This window comes from Necator americanus, chromosome III (genome assembly GCF_031761385.1).
Source record: "Necator americanus strain Aroian chromosome III, whole genome shotgun sequence".
Taxonomy (NCBI): Eukaryota; Metazoa; Nematoda; class Chromadorea; order Rhabditida; family Ancylostomatidae; genus Necator; species Necator americanus.
Window position 1 is genome coordinate 38,681,347 of NC_087373.1, and position 21,375 is coordinate 38,702,721.

General features: G+C 39.0%; 3 protein-coding genes across 5 annotated transcripts; all 3 read left to right on the plus strand.

Moving 5' to 3' along the window:
• RB195_012297 (uncharacterized protein) lies at positions 1-5,977 on the plus strand (the record flags this gene model as incomplete). 2 transcript variants are annotated; one of them, XM_064194091.1, is made up of 25 exons in its annotated part: positions 1-103; positions 638-750; positions 808-878; positions 1,030-1,246; positions 1,307-1,437; positions 1,594-1,684; positions 1,758-1,846; positions 2,050-2,221; positions 2,398-2,574; positions 2,641-2,772; positions 2,915-3,014; positions 3,120-3,199; positions 3,344-3,409; positions 3,864-3,957; positions 4,031-4,095; positions 4,169-4,283; positions 4,386-4,487; positions 4,671-4,762; positions 4,815-4,959; positions 5,018-5,108; positions 5,379-5,442; positions 5,519-5,578; positions 5,683-5,685; positions 5,783-5,853; positions 5,908-5,977. In XM_064194091.1, the coding sequence occupies 25 exons, from the start codon at positions 1-3 to the stop codon at positions 5,975-5,977; spliced, it is 2,514 nt and encodes an 837-aa protein (XP_064051673.1). The 2 variants fall into 2 exon arrangements, with proteins under 2 accessions (XP_064051673.1, XP_064051674.1); XM_064194090.1 differs by lacking the exon at positions 5,908-5,977 and having other exon boundaries at positions 5,683-5,847.
• A 434-nt stretch (positions 5,978-6,411) lies between these two features.
• RB195_012298 (uncharacterized protein) lies at positions 6,412-12,622 on the plus strand (the record flags this gene model as incomplete). Its single annotated transcript, XM_064194092.1, has 4 exons — positions 6,412-6,492; positions 6,566-6,569; positions 9,547-9,648; positions 12,606-12,622. The coding sequence occupies 4 exons, from the start codon at positions 6,412-6,414 to the stop codon at positions 12,620-12,622; spliced, it is 204 nt and encodes a 67-aa protein (XP_064051675.1).
• RB195_012299 (uncharacterized protein) lies at positions 12,606-19,488 on the plus strand (the record flags this gene model as incomplete). Of its 2 annotated transcripts, none has more annotated exons than XM_013434977.2 (13): positions 12,606-12,718; positions 12,818-12,971; positions 13,287-13,374; positions 13,437-13,540; positions 13,593-13,665; positions 15,378-15,687; positions 17,201-17,318; positions 17,468-17,658; positions 17,743-17,817; positions 18,349-18,433; positions 18,757-18,877; positions 19,066-19,194; positions 19,253-19,488. In XM_013434977.2, 13 exons carry the CDS (start codon positions 12,606-12,608, stop codon positions 19,486-19,488), a joined length of 1,797 nt encoding a protein of 598 aa, XP_013290431.2. The 2 variants fall into 2 exon arrangements, with proteins under 2 accessions (XP_013290431.2, XP_064051676.1); XM_064194093.1 differs by having other exon boundaries at positions 12,696-12,718.
• Between the last annotated feature and the right edge of the window lie 1,887 nt (positions 19,489-21,375).

The window sequence follows — 21,375 nt, forward strand, 5'->3', positions numbered from 1 at the left end:
ATGGCGTACCGTGGAAATTATCAGTCAAGATTTGTTTCCGCTTCTTCAAATAGTTCCTCAAACACATCCAATGTACGTGATGATCGCAAGTGGACGAGCTCAAGTAAGTGAAAACTTGTTTTAATTCTACGAGGAAAGATAAGTGTTGTTCATGTTTGACGGAGACTTCAATCAGCCACCCGTGAGAGTACCTAATTTTTGTTAAAAAAGTTGGTTTTCTGGTTTTTCTGACATGTTTGTGGGATAGCACTGTTCGTTTGACAGATATCTTTTTTTTGTGAGATTTGAAAAGAAGCTAGGTCTTTAAGCAATGTCGAAAGTTCCGATTTTTGCAAGAAGAGCCGGTTAGTTTTTTTTTTTCACTTTATCGCTCTTCTGCCTCATTTTTCACTAAAATTCATTCATGATGAAGGTAGATCAATATTCTTCGCAATTCAACTTTTCTGCACGATATGTGACGCAAAGGAAACGGTAACTATTCCACCCAAAATTTGTGCCCCTTGATTTTCAGTGAAAGTGTATTCAATGAAAACAATTAAATTCCTAAATGGTTGCGCCGTTTTCATGCAAAAGGCAGCATTGGAATTAATGATAATGTGGTTAGATTTTTTTTCATTTTCGTTGTTTTTCCTTCCAGGCAGTATGAACTCTGTGCCACCTCCTCAATCGCTTACTACATCCAGTGGACCGGGTTTCGTTGCTGGCAGTTACATGTCTGTTCGAGACAGGGAGAAGAAGAAGGAAGAGGAGGTTCTCGGTTTTTTTTGTTGCATAGATTTGAACTCGTCTACCAGTGCTAAGTTTTAGTATGCAAATCTTATGTACTATGGAGCAAAAACTGAAAAGGAAGGACGAAAGAAACGTCTCTACGACGATGAGTTAGTGGAAGTTCTCAACACATTTTTCACCTAGAACGTTCTCCAATCTCTACGCCCAGCACATACACATATCATGTGTTTATGCAACAGGATACTTTTTCAGATGACTATGCACTCCGTCCAGTACCATATGTTAACCTACCTATATTAGATACCTCGAGGGCGAGGATTCAGATGACGATCAATCGTCGTCTTCATCATCGTCTCGCCGTCGTCGTTGGGATGAGGATGGTCGGTCGTCTTCGCATCGTGATCGTGAACGTGATGGTAAGAGTAGCCGAAAAAGCAAAGACGAGGAACCAAAGAAACCTGCCGAGGATGACGAAGAGGATGAGTTGGATGCCTTCATGGCAGAGATTGATGCCCAGGTGATTAATGATATATGGTATGGAAAGGTTTACTCTGGATCCATCAGTTTGTTGTTTCAGGCTTCTAAAGACAAGGCGATCTCAGTCCAAAAAGAGAAGGACCGTGCTAGTGGAAAGGACACAGATGCTGACAAAAAGGGCATCGGCAGAGCGGACATTGATGAAGAAGACATGCAGGAGTCGTACTTTAAGTGAGTTAATACAATAATATTTATTTTATAAGTTGTACATCCTGCAATAATAAATAACAATAAATAAGACAGTTTTGTATGCAGATTGCATGCCAGATGTTCTTCAAAATGTTTACAATTATCTGAGACCAAGTAATACAATGAGAGTTCCTCTAGATATCTCGAGGAGCACAAGGACAAAATCGCCAACGAAGAGGAAGAATACGAATATGATGAGGATGGCAATGTGATCTGGACATGGAAGAAGGTAGAATTAGTCGTAGACTTTCTCAGTTCATCGGAGTCTTGCATGCTATCCAGTATTGTTTCCTTATCTTTAGGTGATTGATCCTCTACCGCCCATAGACCATCTGGCTATCACTTATCCAGAGTTCAACAAAGTATTCTATGCCGAACATGATGAAATTAGGTACGGTCCTTTTTTAAATGTTTCGTAAACCTTCGTAGCGGTTTTCGTGTGAATTGGTGATTTGAGTAAGTGAAAAGAAATCGCTAAATCACTTTTAACACAAGCTATTTTAAATTGAATACGAGGATGAAAAAGATAGTTTTTTTTCTTTTATAACAGACTTCGTACTTATTAACTTGACCTGGAAAGTGTCCTTTTTGCAGCAAGCTGAACCATGTCGAGGTTGTGCGACTGCGAGAACGTTTGGGACTCCGCGTAGGTGGATTCCACCCTCCTAAGCCAGTGTGCTCTTTTGCCCACTTTGGCTTCGATAAGCAGCTGATGGATGCAATTCGCAAAAGCGAGTATGAACAGCCAACTCCTATCCAAGCTCAGGTAAATTTTTCTTATTTGAGCAAATGACACTTGAAACGGTTGACTTCTGTTTCTTTATCATTTCTTCATTTTCTCTTTCTCAATTCTATTTTTATTCGTTTTGCTGTTCCATGCCAGGTTTTCTCTGCTACTCTGATTTGTGCGGAAATTTGCAAGTGCAAACTAATCTTCTTTAGGCTATTCCGGCTGCTTTAAGTGGACGTGATGTGCTTGGTATAGCTAAGACAGGAAGTGGTAAAACCGCGGCTTACCTGTGGCCTGCAATAGTGCATATCATGGATCAACGTGATCTGGACGTCGGTGATGGTCCTATTGCACTTGTCGTAGTACCAACCAGAGAATTGGCCATACAAGTCAGATTTCCAATCGTTAATATTCACTACTTCCGTGTAATAACCGTTGGAAGCTTTTCGCTTTAGGTCTACCAGGAAGCAAAGCGCTTCTGCAAAATCTACAACATCAATGTAATTTGTGCATACGGAGGAGGAAGCAAGTGGGAACAATCGAATGAGCTTAAAAATGAAGGGGCTGAACTAGTAGTCTGCACTCCGGTAATTTCATTGTGAATAGTCTTCTCGAAGGTATTTCAAGGATTCGTTGAACGAATTTCCTGCATTTCTTTTTGCTTGCCGAAAGGCTGAACCACGACTTTTCACTGCGGCAGTTTCATATGATGAATTCGTCGAATTTTAGGGTCGTATAATTGACTTGGTGAAAATTGAAGCAACAAATTTTCTACGCACGACATTCTTAGTTTTCGACGAGGCTGACAGAATGTTCGACATGGGTTTTGGTACGTCATTTTTTTTCCTGAAAATTTTTCGTGACTAGAAATCTGTCCATCGTTCATTGAAAATCTTCTCGATAGTTGTTAAAAATTAGAACTTTGAAATTACAGAGGCTCAAGTGAAGTCCATTTCGGACCACATACGTCCTGACCGTCAATGCCTTATGTTCAGTGCTACGTTCAAACACAAGGTAAAGTTTGCCGTATTTGGAAGAGGTTTAGCCCTTAGTTATCCAGAAGCAAAAAGAATATTGACTCGAATTTTTTGAACAAAGAATTCCTCTCGTTTTCATTGTTTGATTTGGTGTTGGTAAAGATGAAAGTATTCTTTGTAGGTAGAACGCCTAGCAAGAGATGCCCTTCGCGATCCCGTTCGCATTGTTCAGGGAGAAGTTGGAGAGGTTTGTTGTCTAGTTTCTGACTTCCTTCTTGTCATCAGCACAACATATATCTAACCTAGTTTATTCAGTCGTTTGATGTTCTCCAGATAAATACAGATAATTTTGTGTGGGATTGCTTATTTCTTTAAATTTGGCTGGTTCTATAGAAGTGCCGTTCTCGCCGTAGTTTTCATTCCGCTGGTGATCCCAATACTTTCATCGTGTGCGGTTTCAAAACAGTGCAGCTGGTGCTCACCTATCTTATACACCATCATGTAATATATATCACATATATCACATCATATTATATGTCATATTATTGTACCATATCATTTACATATCGCTTTTTCATAAAACCGCGCATAGCGGAGCGCTATCGAGAACTCATTGATTTTGCGAGGCATTTTGCACTTCTTCTCTAAGAGTTATTTTGTTCAAATCAGTCTTTTGGTAAGTAGCACATCGCTTTTTTTAGGCCAATGCTGACGTAATCCAAACTGTTGAAGTGCTGCCACGACAAGACACAAAATGGGTGTGGCTTACAAAGAGACTGGTTGATTTTGGAACAAGTGCGCTTTTTGTTTATTATTGTTTTAAAAGAATACCCATTTTTGCCTGGAATCATTACACTTCCATTTCTAGTGGGAAAAGTACTCATTTTCGTTACAAAGAAGGTGAATGCAGAAGATCTTGCGAAGAAGCTGAGGGTAACCGTTTTCACACATCTATTTTCTTATTATTTATGGTATTGTGGCAGATAATCCAAGATAATTCTTGCAGGCACGCGATTTCGAGCTAGTTCTGTTGCATGGAGACATGCTGCAACATGAAAGGAACGAACATTTGCAGGCGTTTCGCAAGAAAGTCAATATTATGGTAGCTACAGATGTTGCAGGTGAAGCACGCTGCTGAGAGTACTGTACTTCAGTTGCCAGTACTCTATTCACTTCTCGATTTATCGTAAATCCTGTCCTAATTGCACTAATGCCTCTTTTAGCGCGTGGTTTGGATATCCCGGAAATTCGAACTGTTGTTAATTATGATCTAGCGAGGGATATTGATACACATGTGCACAGAGTGGGACGAACCGGAAGAGCAGGTTAGAACGGTTTGAGGTCTAATCTGAATATTCTCTTTTAATTGGCAAAGATCGTAGTTAGGAGCCAAACTGTAAAAATTACGCTTAAAATGACCTTTCAAAACGAAACAAACGTGAACCTAGTTGTAAAGCCGAGGCGGTTACGCTCCACTTTTTGGTGTCTTATTGCGGTAAAAATTTAAGGTCAGCGTGGCTGGGCTTACACTTTGATCACTGACAAGGACATGGAAATGGCTGGACATCTTGTACGCAATCTTGAGAGTGTTAATCAAGAGGTAGTGGTTGACTTTCTTTCAAGTGTGATATGGATTGACAACAGTAGTACAGGTTCCGCAAGCTCTTCTTTCGCTGGCGATGAAATCTGCCTGGTTCCGTGCCCAGCGCCAAGGTGATGGATCCGGAGCATTGAAGCCAAAAGCACGACTCGGTCTGGGATATAAGCCCAAAACTCGCCCAGTGCCTGGTAGTAAAGGTGGGAGAATGCAGTTACTTTTTCGGAATTCAGATCTTAATCGGCAATCTATTTTTAGGTGCTGAACTCGATCCACTGAAAGAAACGAAGCCTCGTGGATCAAGTAACCTTACTGTGCGAGATGCGATAAGAGCAGCGACGTCTACAGAGTAAGTAAGATTATAGCATTCAGATGCTTTTTTGTCAGATGTAGTCTGTAGCTCGTTTATCCTTGGTTGTTGCATCGAAAAACGAATTTAATTAAAAAAAAAAACGAAAAGGAAAATATAAAAGACACTTACATTGTAAGACATTTCTGAACCCTAGATTTTTGGTGCAGATTTTCTTAACTTTCGGCAGCATACCAATCCGTGAGGATGTATTTGAAATTAAATATATTTTCTGATTTTACAGCGGTATGAAGTATTTTGATTTTCCAGCAATGTTGGTCCTGCCGGAGCGGCCCCGAGTAATCGACTACTAGCGATGAAAAATGCTTTCAAGGTAAGGATAATTGGTAACTTCACTTAAATTTTATCTTAAATATTTAATTATATTTCAATTAGAGAATATTTTTCAGCAGTCATTTGCAGCAACTTTTAAGCCATCTGAACTCGAGTCATCCAAAATCAGGCCACAGGTAAGCTTTAGTATGATCCTTGAAATACTAACGTTTCGGTTTAGTTTGACCTGTTGATCGCTTACAAATTGGTTCATTGATGATATTCATCTCCTGGTTTCCAGGTCGTATCCGATCCCCGCCCTGAATGGAAGAAAAAAATCGATGAAATCAACGCTCGTATTATGGCGCAGAATCCGCAAACGCAACAAACACCAGTTGCAGCAGCTTCTGCCCAATCAACGGATGACGAGGGCGCTTCGGCCAAGAAGAAAAGTCGTTGGCAATGAATTAATGTAAGGCGTTCGGAATGTTACGAAATGTTCGCGGAGAACTGTTGAAACTTGCAGATGGACGGACTCGATACGTGCCAGCGTTCCCTGCATTGCGTCATTGCAAATTCCTTACTTTTTTCGTTGACTGTTTGCAGGAGCCTTTAAGGAGATATTGCTCCGCAAACACCTCTGAACTCTAAAGTTTTAGTCATTGCTGTTCAACCATGATTGTCTGTCTGTCCAGTTAAAGACAGAGATGTCACTGCCTACCTGAAAGTCGTCAAAACAATGCAGCAAAACTGACCTTTTTCTTTGCCTTTTTGGTTTGTAGATATATTTGTATTGGTACTGTAGTTTCTATTGTGTAAAATGATGCTTATGAGCGTAGAGTTTTCTCATACGTTCCACTTCATTTTTTTTCTCATAAGAAATTGTAGATGTTTTTGACTTGTATCTTTGGTTTTTCTTGTTTGTTGTCATGATGTCCTTGTTGGGATCTCTAAGCCATTCGGTAGGACATGTCTAATAAATATTACGGTTTTGTACGTGTGTAATGCGATCCCTGCTTGTTGAGCGAGCATGTTCTATACAATACAGGTCATTTTGGACCCTGATTCCACAGCTTCATTCCACATGCTGGTTGTTACGGTGATTGAAGTGGTCTGCAGCGAGGAACTGCAAAGAAGTATGAAACACACGTTTACTCATTCTTCAATCCTATTAAAAATTACAGCTAGGTAAGTTGGCCTAGTGTTATGCTTCTATTCCACCACAGTCTCAAGAGTTGTTTTTCACTCAAAGGAAAGCATATGATAATTAATAATGGGAGAATTTATGTGCTGGATATCGATAGGTTCATGGAGAATGCAAAGTTAGAACAAGAAGCAAAGTTAATCAAATTATTGGACTAGAAACACCGCACACGACATTTCTGGAACTAGCTGTTTCTGCAGAGATGGATTCGGCTGCACCTAAACGTCTGCGGGTTCCTGGCCAAAGTCCCCCGGGTATTCGGACGGGAAAAAGACGCCTCCTCAGTTTGCACTTACTTGGGAGCGCAAAAAAAACGTCAATGTCGCAGACAGATTGTAGTTCGCGCAAATAAAAAAGTTCAGTATAGCACAAGAACTGTTCTCGCCGTCAAGTCGTTTCATTTCCATGATGCCTGCTCTTCCTGATTTCACTCTGATTACTACTTGGGATTGCATCGAAGTCGAAGAAATAGTTTGACGATTGGCACGCTGATTGTGGATTGGTGTGGAAGGAGCGACCTTGCCCCAACTGTGAAAATTCCCGAAAAGTGACGAAACAGGCAAACGCGAGCAATCCTCATAATGGCTAATCGAACGGCCCTCTTGAAGGTCACCAACTTGTGAATGCGTATTTCAAAGGCGTGAATAAAAGTTGTTACATGCATACCCATTGATCGCGGATTCCCATGGAAGTCATTTCCGGCTCTTATTTTTTTTTTCTTTCGAAAGTACTACATGATCTGACTCAGCTATTTACTTCTGATGAGCCTGTTTGGAAGGTTTGGTAAAATTGAAGCAGTAGTAGTTCCAGCTTTGTCTTCTTTTTTTCTCTTGGTAGCTTAATCCAACATTTCATGGATCCAGTAGGGCTAAAGCCTAGCGTTTAGGTCTTTGACTGACTCAGCTATTCAGTTCCAGTGATGGTCTGTCGGCTGACTTTTCAAATGCTTCTCAAATCGTCAAATAAGAAAGAAATTTGACAGGTAGGAACGTTTTCTGTGCTCTGTCGACGTTTTTGCGCCTCAGCTATTACAGTACGATTAGACGAGGGCAGTTCGATCCAGTCACGTCAGAATGGCCCCACTCAACCACTCTATCACCCTATTTTTCAAATACGCCTGTAGGGCAAGGTGTGGATGAAGACGGGACCACTCACAATTGGGTGTCATTGCATCCAATGAAGAAATTGGGATGCCAGTTTGCGCGGCGGGACACCTCATACGACGACAATCGTACGGGGGCGTTCGCAAAGAAGTTTCAGGCATTCTACGTGATCAAACAGTTCCAAAATATAATTCAAAGTCTTCTCACTCGACTTCGGAAACAAAAAGGAAATCCTTACGTGTTTAATTGGATGCTGCGCCACCGAACCGACTGACACGGGACACCTATTTCATCGGGTTTAAAAAAAAAACTGATGGCTGAATTATTGATGTCTAACGACCCGAGAAGAGGCATCATGCGACCGGGGGAGGGCGCAGGCCGGATGAGCGGGTGGTTTAACTCGCCGCCGCTGCCGCTGCCGCAGGGGCCGCATTTTCCTGTACGCCTGTGTTGTTGTTGTATGCGTATGGATTTCTGTGTGATTTCATGTGATTCTACCGATCACATGAATCGATCGAGTACTTAAGATCCTAAGCGAGAATTTTGTTTATGAGTTCCCAGGATTTCTTCTTGCCCAGCCTAATTGCTAGTAACTGGTGTCATGTATGTGTGTTTTTTCTCTTCTTCAAATTGATTGTTCGTCGTCGAGCGTCCAGTAAATATCGCAGCTCAGCTAGCATGACAAGAAGAAGCTCAACTAGCAACACGAGACGTAGTTCAGGAGTTCCCATCAATTTTCTCATTTCATGACGAATTTTCTCTTTATTCTTCGCATTTCATATGTGAATCCCATCGTAACATATCCATACTCGTTCATTCTGGATCTCTGGAAAAGTGCCATCTCTCCTGTAATTCGTTACGGGACTGCTATTTTCACCTGAAACATTCAATAAAGGCGCGAATATTTTGTGCTTCGTTCCACTGCATTATAAAAAGAGGGTGGATTATGTGTTAATCTATGGATCTGGGTGATCAATGAATCCGATGAAGAATTGAGCTTTAGCTACGTACTCTTGCAACGAAAGTTAGGAACTGCTAATTTTTTAAAGATGTACTTGAGGTTTGTTTAATTGCTTATGTTAACGATCCTAAGCAAAGATACTTCTTTGTTTGGGAGATAAACGTATTAAGTTCTTTTCTAGCATAAAACGCTAGCGATTAAACCTATCTTTTATTAAGCATGGGACTGAGGGTTAAGAATTTTACAATATAAAACACTATGCTACCATTTTCTGATCCTCCTGTTCTCCATTTCCCAGAAATGACGAATTGGAACACTACCTTCCGGCGCTTACCAACAGATTATGTCCAGAAACGGGGACGATGTTCAATGTCTCCTTAAAATTAGGCGTTCATACTGTTTCAAGTAATTACGGTGTGTTCTTTTGCAATATATGCATACGATTTTCCCTGTCTTACTCAATAATTGTAAATAGTAGGTTTTTATTTTCGGGAACAACTTAGTACATTTAGTTTGGGTAGTTACCGTAAAAAAGTGTATGAATTGCATAGTTTTGTATGTGAAGAATTAGTAATTGTTAGGTTTTCCATGTAAGAGAACGTGGCTAAGGTTGAGTTGCTTTGCTTGGCTTGGTTTTCCCATGCTCAGCTTTATTCACCTCATTATTCATGTAGATGTACATAAATAAGCAAGCTACCCACATCCTCTTTTTACAAAACATCGAAAAGGAGCACAAAATATTCCTACGAGATACTGGTCCCGTAGCGAAGTGATGAGGGGTTCTCAAAAATTATCACGTACGGGATAAGGGAATGTGAATCCCGGCCACTTATTTGAACTCGTGACGTACATTGATGCATGTAAGGAAGACTTCGTGCATATTGTCTTTTTTTCCAGAAATCTTTGCAATTCCTGCTGATCAGGTGTCATCGATATCTATCATAATACATCTTTCATTTGCTTTGTCGTGGGATTTATCGAATATGTTGGAAAAGAAAGGTAAGTGGTTCCAACTCCTACACCACATCTTAAGTGCATCCGGTTAAACTGGATGCTTGGGTGGTACATTTATTTTTTTTGTCGTAAATTTACGACCTTGCTGTAACGACTCGCTGCAGTGACCAGTGGGCTTTTATGATATTAGATACTTTCCCACCATGTGAGGAAGAAAAAACTAACAGGAATATCAGGAACTGTGCAAGTGCTTTTATTATATTGCTCTATATTAAGAATAAGAACATATGTAGCGTTCTAGTTAAAATTATATTTGTGACATTCTATATTCGGATGAATTCGCGGTTTTTAATTAGTATAATCAGCATTTGGGGCACTTAATGATCTGATTTAATGGTTATTTTGCAATTTTATCTGCTAGGTGTGTTGATTATTGGCACATCGTCTGATTATTTGCCTTTTGTGTTTCTTTACCGTTTTTTGTGGAGAAGTAAACACACTTGTGAACGCCACTGTTCTCATGTCTTTGTTTTATCGACATTCTCTCCCGAATGATCATTTTAAATGAATTTTCTTCCACAAAACCACAATGGCTCATTTTCATTGCTTATGCTTATTTCATCTTTCAGCCTACTAATTGAATTATCGTAAAATTCACCTTTCCACCAATCCATTTCATATTAGCCTTAGTCACGACGTATGCTTCTATTCTACCCTGTTGGGAAGTGGATTTTAGCAAACCTGCAGGAGATTGTGACAAAAACTCTGTAAACATTTCTTTTTCGTCGCGTGTTTGTCTGCAAATACATACACACATCTCTCAACGGAAAATATTCCTGTCGGCATTTATTCCGGACATTTGTAAAATGTTTGCGACATCCAGAACCTTCGCAACTATTGTCGCAATATTAGTTCTTTTTCGTGCTGATATGGCAGGTGAATTAAAGTGCAAATCCAATCCATTATGGGTTGAAATGTGGTTGGGGAGGGGTACTCAGTGGCGCCCTTATTTTTGGACGCTCTATTTTACTTTTTTCTCCTAGTAACTTTAGCTTACATGTCATAGATTCTCTAAGAGTAATGCTCAGGTCTAAAGATGATGATCCAACTGATTTAGTTATTCACTTCCAGAAATAACGGTGCCACTGAGTTCCCATCCACCTCCCCCTACATTTTGCTACCGTTTAGCGTTTTGAACAAGCCGAGGTGCAGAGGAAACCTGTTCAAAGTGTTTCCGTTGTCGTGGTCACTCTAATCCGACTCTCATTCCTCTGACTTTAGTTTCTTACGTATAACGCGACCGCAACGCAACGTGTACACCTCTGCGTCGCTTCGATGATACGCCCATGCAAGTGATTTTGCATAGTATATCCTAACAAAATAACTAAAGTCGGATTATATGATTAACACGACTAAGCGATTAAGCGAAGCGAAACACATAGGACGAAGATTTCTTTTTGTGGTTGAAGAATGGAGGTTCTGAAAAGTATCTGATTTGGACCAGGTAGAGGTAGGAGGCTAATCCTCTGTGCTCCCTGCTTGAATGGCTGGAATTGCTTTTGTTTCTCTTTCAAAACGTACTTTTCATTCTTGTTTATGGTTTGCGCCAGCAATATGCACATTAGTTTTAGTTTTTCATTAGATTTAAACAGTCTTTTCACTGAACATTTTTGCGTTTAGACTCTTATTTCTGGGACCTCGAATCAAAATTTAGTTCGAATAATATTGACAAAAAAAGAAACAAACAAGAAACTACTTCCTGATTTTTGATGAGGAAGATTAACCCACAGTGTCCTCGTAGCATGCAGTGCATTTATTGCGCAATTATTAAATATTTAAACAGTTCCAGTTTAGAAGATATGGAAATTTCAAAGAACATTTCCCCTAGATCCAGGTATTTTCTCATCTACCACTTATTTCTCTCCTAATTTCTTTCGGAATTCCTTCTTTCATTATACAAAGCATGCGTCTCGTAAATCTTATCATAATCCACGACTTATTTTCATCTATAATCCAAACGATTTTTCGGACGTTCCTAACGTTTTTATACAGTTTTGCTTCTCTATGAGTCAACGGTAAGGGCTAAGAGATTGATGATCATTAAGTGTGTCCTTTTGCGCAGTAGCAATTATCGAAATTTTTGACGAATCCCTGCCCTCGTTATAGTTTGCGAGCAGCGCTGCCTAACGGCAACAACTTACTATCTGACTACCGGAATACTTTACTACTGTTCAGGGTTTTGCTTTGAATTTCCTGAAGGTACGGTACTTTTCTGTGTTATACAGATGGTTTTTGTTTTTCGTTAATATTTTTGTTACTGTATCCAGCACCTGATTTACAACGCTATATGTGCTAAATTACGGACTTCTGCGAAACAAGTATTGCCTTCTAATACCATAAGTAATAAAATTATATTTGAAAACTGGAACTGCTATAAATTCAGAAAGCATATGTGGATTAGTCATCCTGATGCCTTGGGAAATTGCGTAACGTCAGAAAACATACGGTTTCGCTGTTTCAAAATTCATTTGTGGATCTGACGTGGGTGGATATCTTTGGGCAATTCTTATTCTTATCATTCGGTGAATTACTATTCTATGTCTGCTTTTAATTCTATGAAGGTGCTGTACTTTCGTTTTGTGTTGTACAGGCACTATTTATTTCTGAGTAATACTTTTTTATTGTATCCACCTACTTTTGAAGATTTTTGAACTAAAATCAAAAAAATTAATACGTATAATTGCTTTAAAACGTTCTGTCATTTGGAAAAAAAGCCTTCTCCTCTCTAAAATTTCTTCTAATCGTTACTGCTAAAGCATGATACTTGAGCAATGTTAAGCAAGTAAGTAATGTTCAGTCCACCCTGAAATTAATCCAAAACTTTTACGTTTATGGAACGTCACCGTCGTGCACATAACGCAGAAACAAAAGCTATAAGACAACGAATTTAAGCTGCTTCAAATTTCCCATTTTTGCTTCTGAAATCTTCCCAATTTTTGTAGATGGACTCATTGCGTAGATTTGGCTCGACGGTGAACGAGTTTTGGCGAGGTGTGGTGGAATGGAGGAGCCCCGCCTCTGCACCATATCTGATGCTTGTGAACATGGCATTTTGGTAAGTCTCGATCAAGTAACAAAGAAGGGAAAAAACTGTTTACATCGCTATTAGAAACAGTCAAGAAAACTAAAATCGCTACATAAATCCATGTTATAGGTCCATAGCTTTGTACTGCTCAGAACTGGTACAGCTACGCCTATTACTGTCGTTGGCGGCCGGTGTGGTTGGATGGGATATTTTGTTATCACCAACACATGAACGAAGTATAGCGACACATGTGGCATTGTGGCCTGTCCAGTCTATTTGGAGGGTGTGTTGACGCATCAGTATTAACGACTTCCGATTATTTTTTGCTCTAAGTAGCGTCCATATTCGACTGTTCTGTTAGACTGTTGAATAGCTTTTTTTTATTGATTTGCTTGAGCTGTTGCCGGGATTTGTATTAATCTTTATTAGCAGCTGAGTTTGGGCGTTATCGCCATCGTTAATGCTTGGAAAATTAAAGCCGACAGTGGCGGGTCCTCCCTTGAGGCTGTTAACAAAGGAAGACCAATCTTCGCTGCAGCTCAAGAAAATCAATGAAAAAGCTAAATATTTTCTGCTTCCCCATGATCAAGTCATTTAGACCTTGTCAGTTTGCGGATGTATCTACAGTTCACATCAGCTGCAATTACAACAACTGGAAAGCGCATGCATAGCTGCGTATGCTACAGGTATCGATTTTTCTGTTATCGGGCATCTCCTTAATTCTGGTATAATGGTAGATTTACAACAGTTGGTTGCCTTCTCGTGAGTCCTGTATGGAATTACTACGAAGTTAACCAGAAAATAGCGAATGGGGCTATCTGTTGCGGGAAGATGTCAGCTAATGCAGCTAAGGTATAGTACGTGAGAGAAAAATATGAAATAATTTTATATTTCATCGTTTTAGGTGGTCATAGTGCATCCACTACTCCAGGTTTATCAAGTAGTCAAGTATGTGGTGTTGTTGCAGTTTGTTCCGCGTAAGTTTTTTTTTTTTTGGTTAAATACAGTGTGTCACGAAATTGATGATGTTAGCATCTCTCCAAGAATAGATATGGATACAGTGTAGTCCACGACGGTTACCGTAATCAATACAATTCACGTAATCCAGAAAATGCGTATTAAATAGCCTCGTAGTTCTCTCTCCTCAAAGATCCAGTTTATTGCGCGAAAGAGCGCAGGAACTCGGTCGTCGTTGTCTTTTGGAAGTTTGTAATCCAACTAATATATAGTCGGGTTAAAACGACATGACGTTCGCCGTGGTCCCACCTCGGTTCCAATCGTTTTCTCCACCAGACCGCTTCGAGCGGGCCACTTACGCAACTGTCCGTACTTCATGTCGTTTTGACCCGACTATAACTCAGAAAGTAGCAGAAGCTGCCCCACACACACAATCGTAGACGCGTTGCAGAGTGCTTTCGTTCTATTACCCGTAATAAGTTTTATCGTTGGGGGGACGATTGAGAGAGATCATCCGCGGCTATTTCACTCGGCTTATTCTGGATTACAAGGGGATTTAAGTACGCTCATACTCGTGAACCACACCTCTCCCCGCTATCTGCTTGTCGCGAGATCTCAACATCGTCAATTTTGCTCTTTCGACTGTGCTTCATTTTTCGACTAATTTTAATTCTATTTTAATTTTGATTCTATTTTCATGGGAGACATTTTCCTAAGATCACTGTAGAGATGACATATTTCATAGAAGAAATTTTGGGAATCACATGATTTTTTTCCAAAACTATTTGCTTTAAAGGCAGTGTTCAGAGAAGTTTTTGATGTTGGATTCTCTCCAACAATGTCTAGTTTTTGGGGTGCAGTTTGCAGTTACCACAGGGAAAACATGAAATTCCTTTTGCAAATCTAGAAGTCAGGTGGAACAAAAGCACTAGAACGATCAGTTCACTCAACGAAACAACTCTTTACACCCACTCTTTGGATGACGAAATGAAACTCTCTAAAGAGATAGTGCTATATTATCCAATTGATCATCTAATTACACGCTCATACTCGTGAACCACACCTCTCCCCGCTATCTGCTTGTCGCGAGATCTCAACATCGTCAATTTTTAATTTTGATTCTATTTTCATGGGAGACATTTTCCTAAGATCACTGTAGAGATGACATATTTCATGGAAGAAATCTTGGGAATCACATGATTTTTTTCCACTTTTTACATTTTTTACACCTATTCGAGTGAAAAAAACCGCTATATACGCTTTCTCTTCATCATTCATACAGGTATAAAGATTTGCTTCGTCTTGTAAACTGATCAAGCTACTGTTCCTGATCCATCTGATTTCCCAGTTCAAATAGTCAAACTTTGGTACCCTGCCTTTAAGAATGAATGCGGTGCACCATTCATGCGGGCTTTTCGACAGGCAGTTCGTGGTTTGCTACTAACCAGCTGTGTCAACTTTAGGAGATGAGAGTTGGCTTTTCTCATGTCAGAGGATATCTCCGCGCTGATTTGGCTATTATTTGCACTTCATTATTATTTCAAAGCTTTGAGTAGCTCTTGTTTCACCACTGGATTGCAGTTGGTAATTCTTCCTAGCTTAGCGATGATCCGGGATTGCGCAAAATTCATCCTTTTATTATTTTTTATCTTATTTTTACTTATTTTTTACTGATCACCTTTATGGATTAGGAGAGAGTTTCAGGGTTTGGTTAGGAAGCTCTCGTTTTCAGCTCTTTGGCGATGTTTCAAGTCGGGTGTGATCAAAATTGGAATTGCGACCAAAAATGGTACAAATTACGTCGCAACCGGTATCAAAAATGGTATTAGCTACGTCGTAACGTCCATCAAGAATGGGATTGTTTACGTACTGTCATCTATCAAGAATGGTGTTGTTTACGTCGTGACGGCGATCAAGAACGGCATCATATACATCGTGGTTGGAATTAAGAATTCAATCGTTGCCACATTCAATTTAATCAAGAACGCTATCCGAGCCACCATGAACTTTTTCAAGAATCTCTTCATTCGGATACGAACATGGTAAGGGACCCAAATACTCGAACTGATTAATCAGCTTTCTCTTTTAAAAAATAAATTAAAAAAAAAAAAAAAAAAAAACACCCTTTTAAAAAAAAAGAAGAAAAAAAAAAAAAATTTTTTTTTTTTTTTTTCCTTTTTTTTTTTTTTTTTTTTTTTTGTTATGTTTTTTTTTTTTTTTATTTTTTTTTTTTGAAGTTTTGTTTAGTTTTTTTTTTTATTAATTTTAAATTTTTTTTTTGTTTTTTCCTTTTTGTTTAGTTCTAAAAAACAAAAAAATATAAATTTTTTTCCCTCTCCCCCCCCCCCCCCCCCCCCAAAAAAAAACCCAAAAAAAAAAAAAAAAAAAAAAAAAAAAAAAATAATATTTTTTTTTTTTTTTTTAATTTTTTTTTTTAAACACACCACCCCCCCCCAAACCAAAAATAAAAAGGGTTTTTTTTTTTAAACGGCCCCCCGGCCCCCCCCAAAAAAAAAAACCGGGGTTTTTTGTAAGGGGGTTTTTTTTTTTTTATCGCAATGCACTCATCCTTCTTGTTCATACTTTGTTATCAAAGGCCTACGTCGTAATGTATCCCCACTTCGGAGTTTGGATGACATATTCTAGAAATTTTATTTTCGACTCCTCTTCCTTACCCTAATACACAAGGATCGTCCCTTCCCCTAAAGAATTCACCGCACAACCTGCCGTGATAGGATACCCACTCCCGATATGCAAGCACACACCCATTTTTTTTTCCACCCCTTTTTTCTTTTTTTTTTTTCCTTTCCTTTTTTTTTTTTTTTTTTTTTTTTTTTTCCCCCTCCTTTCTTTCTTTTTTTCTTCTTTTTTTCCCTTCCCTTCCCTTTTTTTTTTTTTTTTTTTTTTTTTTTAGTTAAATTTAAAGGGTTTTTTTCTCTTTTCCTTTTTTTTTTTTTTTTTTGGGGGGGTTTTTTTTTTTTTTTGGTAAAATTTTTTCTTTTTTTGCTCTTTTTTTTTTGTCTTTTTTTTTTTTTTTTTTTTTTTTTTTTTTTTTTTTTTTTCTTTTTTTTTTTTTTTCTTTTTTTTTTTTTTTTTTTTTTTTTTATAACCCCCCCCCCCCCCACCCAAAAAAGGGGGTTTTGGGTTTTTTGGGGGGGGGGGGTTTTTTTAAAATTTTTTTTGTTTTGTTGTTGTGGGTTGTTGTTGTTTGGTTTTTAAAGTTTTTTTATTTGGGGTTTGTTTTTTTTTTTTTTTTTTTTTTTTTTTTTTTTTTTTTTTTTTGGTTTTTTGGGGGGGGGGGGGGGGTGGGGGGGGGGGTTTTTTTTTTGGTTTTTTTTTTTTTGGGGTTTACGGGGGGGGTTTTGCCGGAAAGTTTGCCGCTGTTTTAAAAAGGTTGTACCAATCTTGGCTACAGCTCACGGAAATCAGTTAAAACCTGTTGTATTCCTAGAAAATCGATTCGATTTGTATTTTTTTCTTGAACGCGTAGAGATCCGTTCCGTACAATCGCTCGTTGAATAAAGTGTGACCGACATCAATATCCTTTGTTTTTAGGATTTCAATGAGGATTATAGAACCGACAAAGAATTGCATCTATGCAATCGGACGTTGGTTAAGGTACTGGTTTTGTGCTCATTGGTGGCCTGACCTTAAACAGTGGATTAAAATCAGGGTGAGTGGGTTGTTTTCACAATTTTTGTCTTGTCGGCAAAATTATTCTCTATCGCATAGTTTGTTACATATTTTCCTCACTCGCAATATGTTTTTGAAATACAGTCCTATGCTAATAATATTAAGTAATAATTACAAAAGTCCCTTTAGATAGGCGAACCTTTACGACGCGCCTTCAACTATTTCTGTTACGGCCTCGTCTATATCGTCTGTGGTCGTTGGATTCCGTCGCTGAAGACGTGGTTGGGGTCATGTCTTCAAACGTTCAGGGACTTTATAGTGGCCCAAATGCGTCGACTTGGTGGCTTTTTGCATAGAACTATCGTTGTGCCCACCAAAAAGTAGGTTGTTCGTACAATATCACAGAAATTTCTTCTCTGGATGAGAAGAAATTTCTGTGATATTCTTTGACGTCACATCTTCAGCTACTTCCGGCGAAAATTCGAGGAATTTCGATTATGGCTGCGCCACTTTTTGCATCGTGTGGCTGTAGCTATTCGGTGAGTTATTTTTATTTAGTTGGATTTTCTGGTTTTATTTTCCGACATTTCCTCATCCTTTTGTCAATTCTTTCTTAATTTTTTTTATTCTTCTTTCTCTTGTTTGGTGCTCTTTATTTTGCGCTATTTCCTTTATGAACCAGAGGAACTTTGGCTATTTTTCCTTCTTTACTTTCCTTTTATTATTATATCATCCTAAACATATCTTTGTATAGAAAAAACAAGCGTAGTTGCGCAAATATTTGTTAGGGAAGTACGATTTTCAAAAACATCCTTTAAAATTGTGTTCTTTAAATTTGAAATGTCGTTGATATAAGGAAAAGTACCGGAAGCAACAATAGAATGTAGCTGAATCAGTTCTTGTACTAAAAACTTGCTTGTGAGCATATCCATCGTTTCCCCTTTGTAAAGGTGTTCCTAACTAAAATTTTTCGAAGGAGACCCCATCATCTTATACCAAGAATTCTTTGATTTTTTTCTTTCTTTTTTCTAATGTCCAATTAATGAAAGCTTCGAATTCATAATATTCAGCGATTCAATTCTATGGCCTATTTGCGTGCTTGTTGTCGATGCTGGTCGCGAGCTGTCGTTGTTAATGTATCGGATCTTACTCAAGGTATTTTTTTCTCACATAACATTTGCTGTTTTTTTTTTAGCTAGATAGGGTAAGATTTTTGGAATAGATATAGTGGATCTACACAAAATTTCCCAAGATATCCGTCAAAGCTGTATTACATTATTATTTTGTTTGGATTTGAAGTTTTTTTGTTTTTTGAGAAGAATCACATTGTCGTCTTCATCTAGTCCCTCCTCATGAAATTGGAAATTTTATTTTATTCGTGGTCGCAAGCTGAATATGTCCCGTTATATCTGTTATTGAACTACCATTACCAACTTTTATAGACGGTTAATTCAATTTATTGATGAGCACCATTCCAGCCAATCCTGGATTATTTCTATCAACGTTATAAAATCGTCGAAACGGCTATACTGATCAATTTTTTGGGTCCGGTGTGTGATACGATTGTGAAGAACATCCCGGAAAAGAGCCCGTTCTGCGGTGAGTTTTTTTTTTTTTTTTTTTGACAAATGAACTTTTGCATCAGTCAAACAGAGAAGGCCACATTGCGTAGGTGTAGCCGAAATGTTGTCCGAACGAACGAACACCACCTGGTCAATAGCGATTAGATCGTGAAAGGAGGAACAAGTTTCCTCCACCTTAAGACATGCAATCGTTCCATTTTTCAGACGACAGCGACGTCGAACTTGAAGGGATGCTTCCAGAGGAAATTACCGAGGAGATTGAACACGCAGTAGTAGAAGGTAGTGAAGGAGAAGACTCTCTAGCAGATTTAGAACCCCTGTCTCCTCTCGACGGTTAGTCATCGTTAAGCACATCAACCATGAGCCAAATGTTGTTACCTTGGCATTTCAGAAGAGGAACACGACTTCCACAGCGGTCTAGCATTCCCCACTATTCATGCATCAGAATCCAGTGATGACGAGTTTGATCTAAACGTTCAGAGAAAAGAGGCAAAACGCCGAAAGCGAAAAGAACGCGAAACGGCGGACGTTGGTGCCGCGCCTGAAATGCCGGCACCCGAGTCATCGCAGCGACGTCGCACCGGCGGAGCGCAATCGTTTGATGAGGAATTCGAATTGTTACAGTGATTATGCAAGACGTCTCAGTTTTTAGCATGGTAACGCCTTCAGAAGCAAGAAGTTGTGCTACGGCGTTACGTTAGGGACAGAACTATAGCCGCAGAAATAGGGCAAGGGAAACATTGGTGCAGTGCTAGCCATCTGTGAACTATGTTCACCTCGCTCCTGAGACCAGTAAGCCATAAAAGAATGATTGATGTATGAAATGTTACGCAGATCACATTTTCCTTCGCTAATCAGCGATGTCATAGAGCTTATGTTATCCTGAACTTGTACATATGTTATTTTACTGTACGCATGTGGAAATTCTCGACGTTCATTGTTTGTTATCGGCAAAGTGCTGCGCTATATGCTATCACAATTCTCAGCTTTAACTTCACAGTAACTTGAATATACATATAGCATTTTTCTACGGTCTGAGAAACCACGGGTTAACCTCCGACCATTGCTGTGCCACAGTAATATGTAATTATTAGAGTCATAATAGTTTTCTTTTCCAGAGATAGTTATTGGCTATATATTTTGATACTGTTTTTGATGTCATTCTCATAGCTTCTATTATTGCTAATACACTAACAGATTGAAAACTGCAAGATTGAAGTAAACATGAACTTTTGTATTCCAGAAACACATGAAACGAGAACATGAACATAACTAAGTCTACCGTATCTCCACAACAGGAATCCTGAAAGGATTAAGGAATCAGTTCTAATTTGTAATCTTAAGCTTCATAGTGATTTGTTCGGAAAAAAAGGGTGAGCGACGTCTTAAAAGTACTGAAAGGAAATGAGATTTGGAGATTTTCAAGCCTAAAATCCAGTAAATACACAGTTCCTTGACTTTGAGGGCTCTACTGACTTATCGAGTTGTTGTGTTTCGGTTTGTTCACAAACGGTTTCTGATTTCCGGCTTCGCTTATTAATGGTTCGATCACATGGGAATAATAATGGTTTTAAGATATGCTGAGAAAATTCCAGCTTAGTCCAGTAGGTGTGAAATCTCAAGTGAAATGTTTGGTAGAGGTACGAATATTTCTTCAAGAAAAAAAAGCTGAAGTGAAGACTACGTTAACAGAAATTGAAGCAGAAAGGAAATAGTCAAGTAGCACTCCATTGTTAACTCCTGCTCTGCGACTACAATAATAATACTCATACAATTCCCATGATATAACGAGAAATTATAAAGAAATAAAGAGGAGTCGTAGTAGTTTGATATCTACCATCTAATAATGAAAACATTTAGATAGCTAACACATCTGAGAAGATCCGCGTTCTTCATCGCTGCCCATTAAAGGCATCACCCTACGAATCTGAGGTGGTACGGATTTCAGGTGGAGTATTCGTATACGGGATCGTAGATTGAGGAGAGGGGGTGATTCCGTCCATTTCTTCCTAATTGCCGTAAAAAACGGCCCGGAAGATACAGCTTCAGGCGCACTTGCGCACTATTTTCTACAACGAGTTCGACTGGAGCGCGCCAGCTGTGTGCACACGCCGCATCTTCCGGACCGTTTTTACGGCAATTAGGAAGAAATGGACGGGATCACCCACCTCTCCATAATCTACGATCCAGTATACGAATACTCCACATGAAATCCGTACCACCTCAGATCCGTGGGGTTATGCCTTTAACATAAAACATAGGATTATGGGATTAAGAAAGAGACTCACATGCGTTATTTTTTTTGGTAGAAATGAATATATGAAGTATAGAGGAATGATTGATTACGACGTATTGCTAGTACGGCTTTTCATCTGCAATATTTTACGGTAAAACATCAATCTTGAATTTCATAGCGATCCAGCAAAAGGTTTTTGTAATTAGGAAAAAAGAAACTGAACACATTTTTCGGTACACCAAGAAAGAAAGTACTGTTAGGAACTACTGCGAAGGATC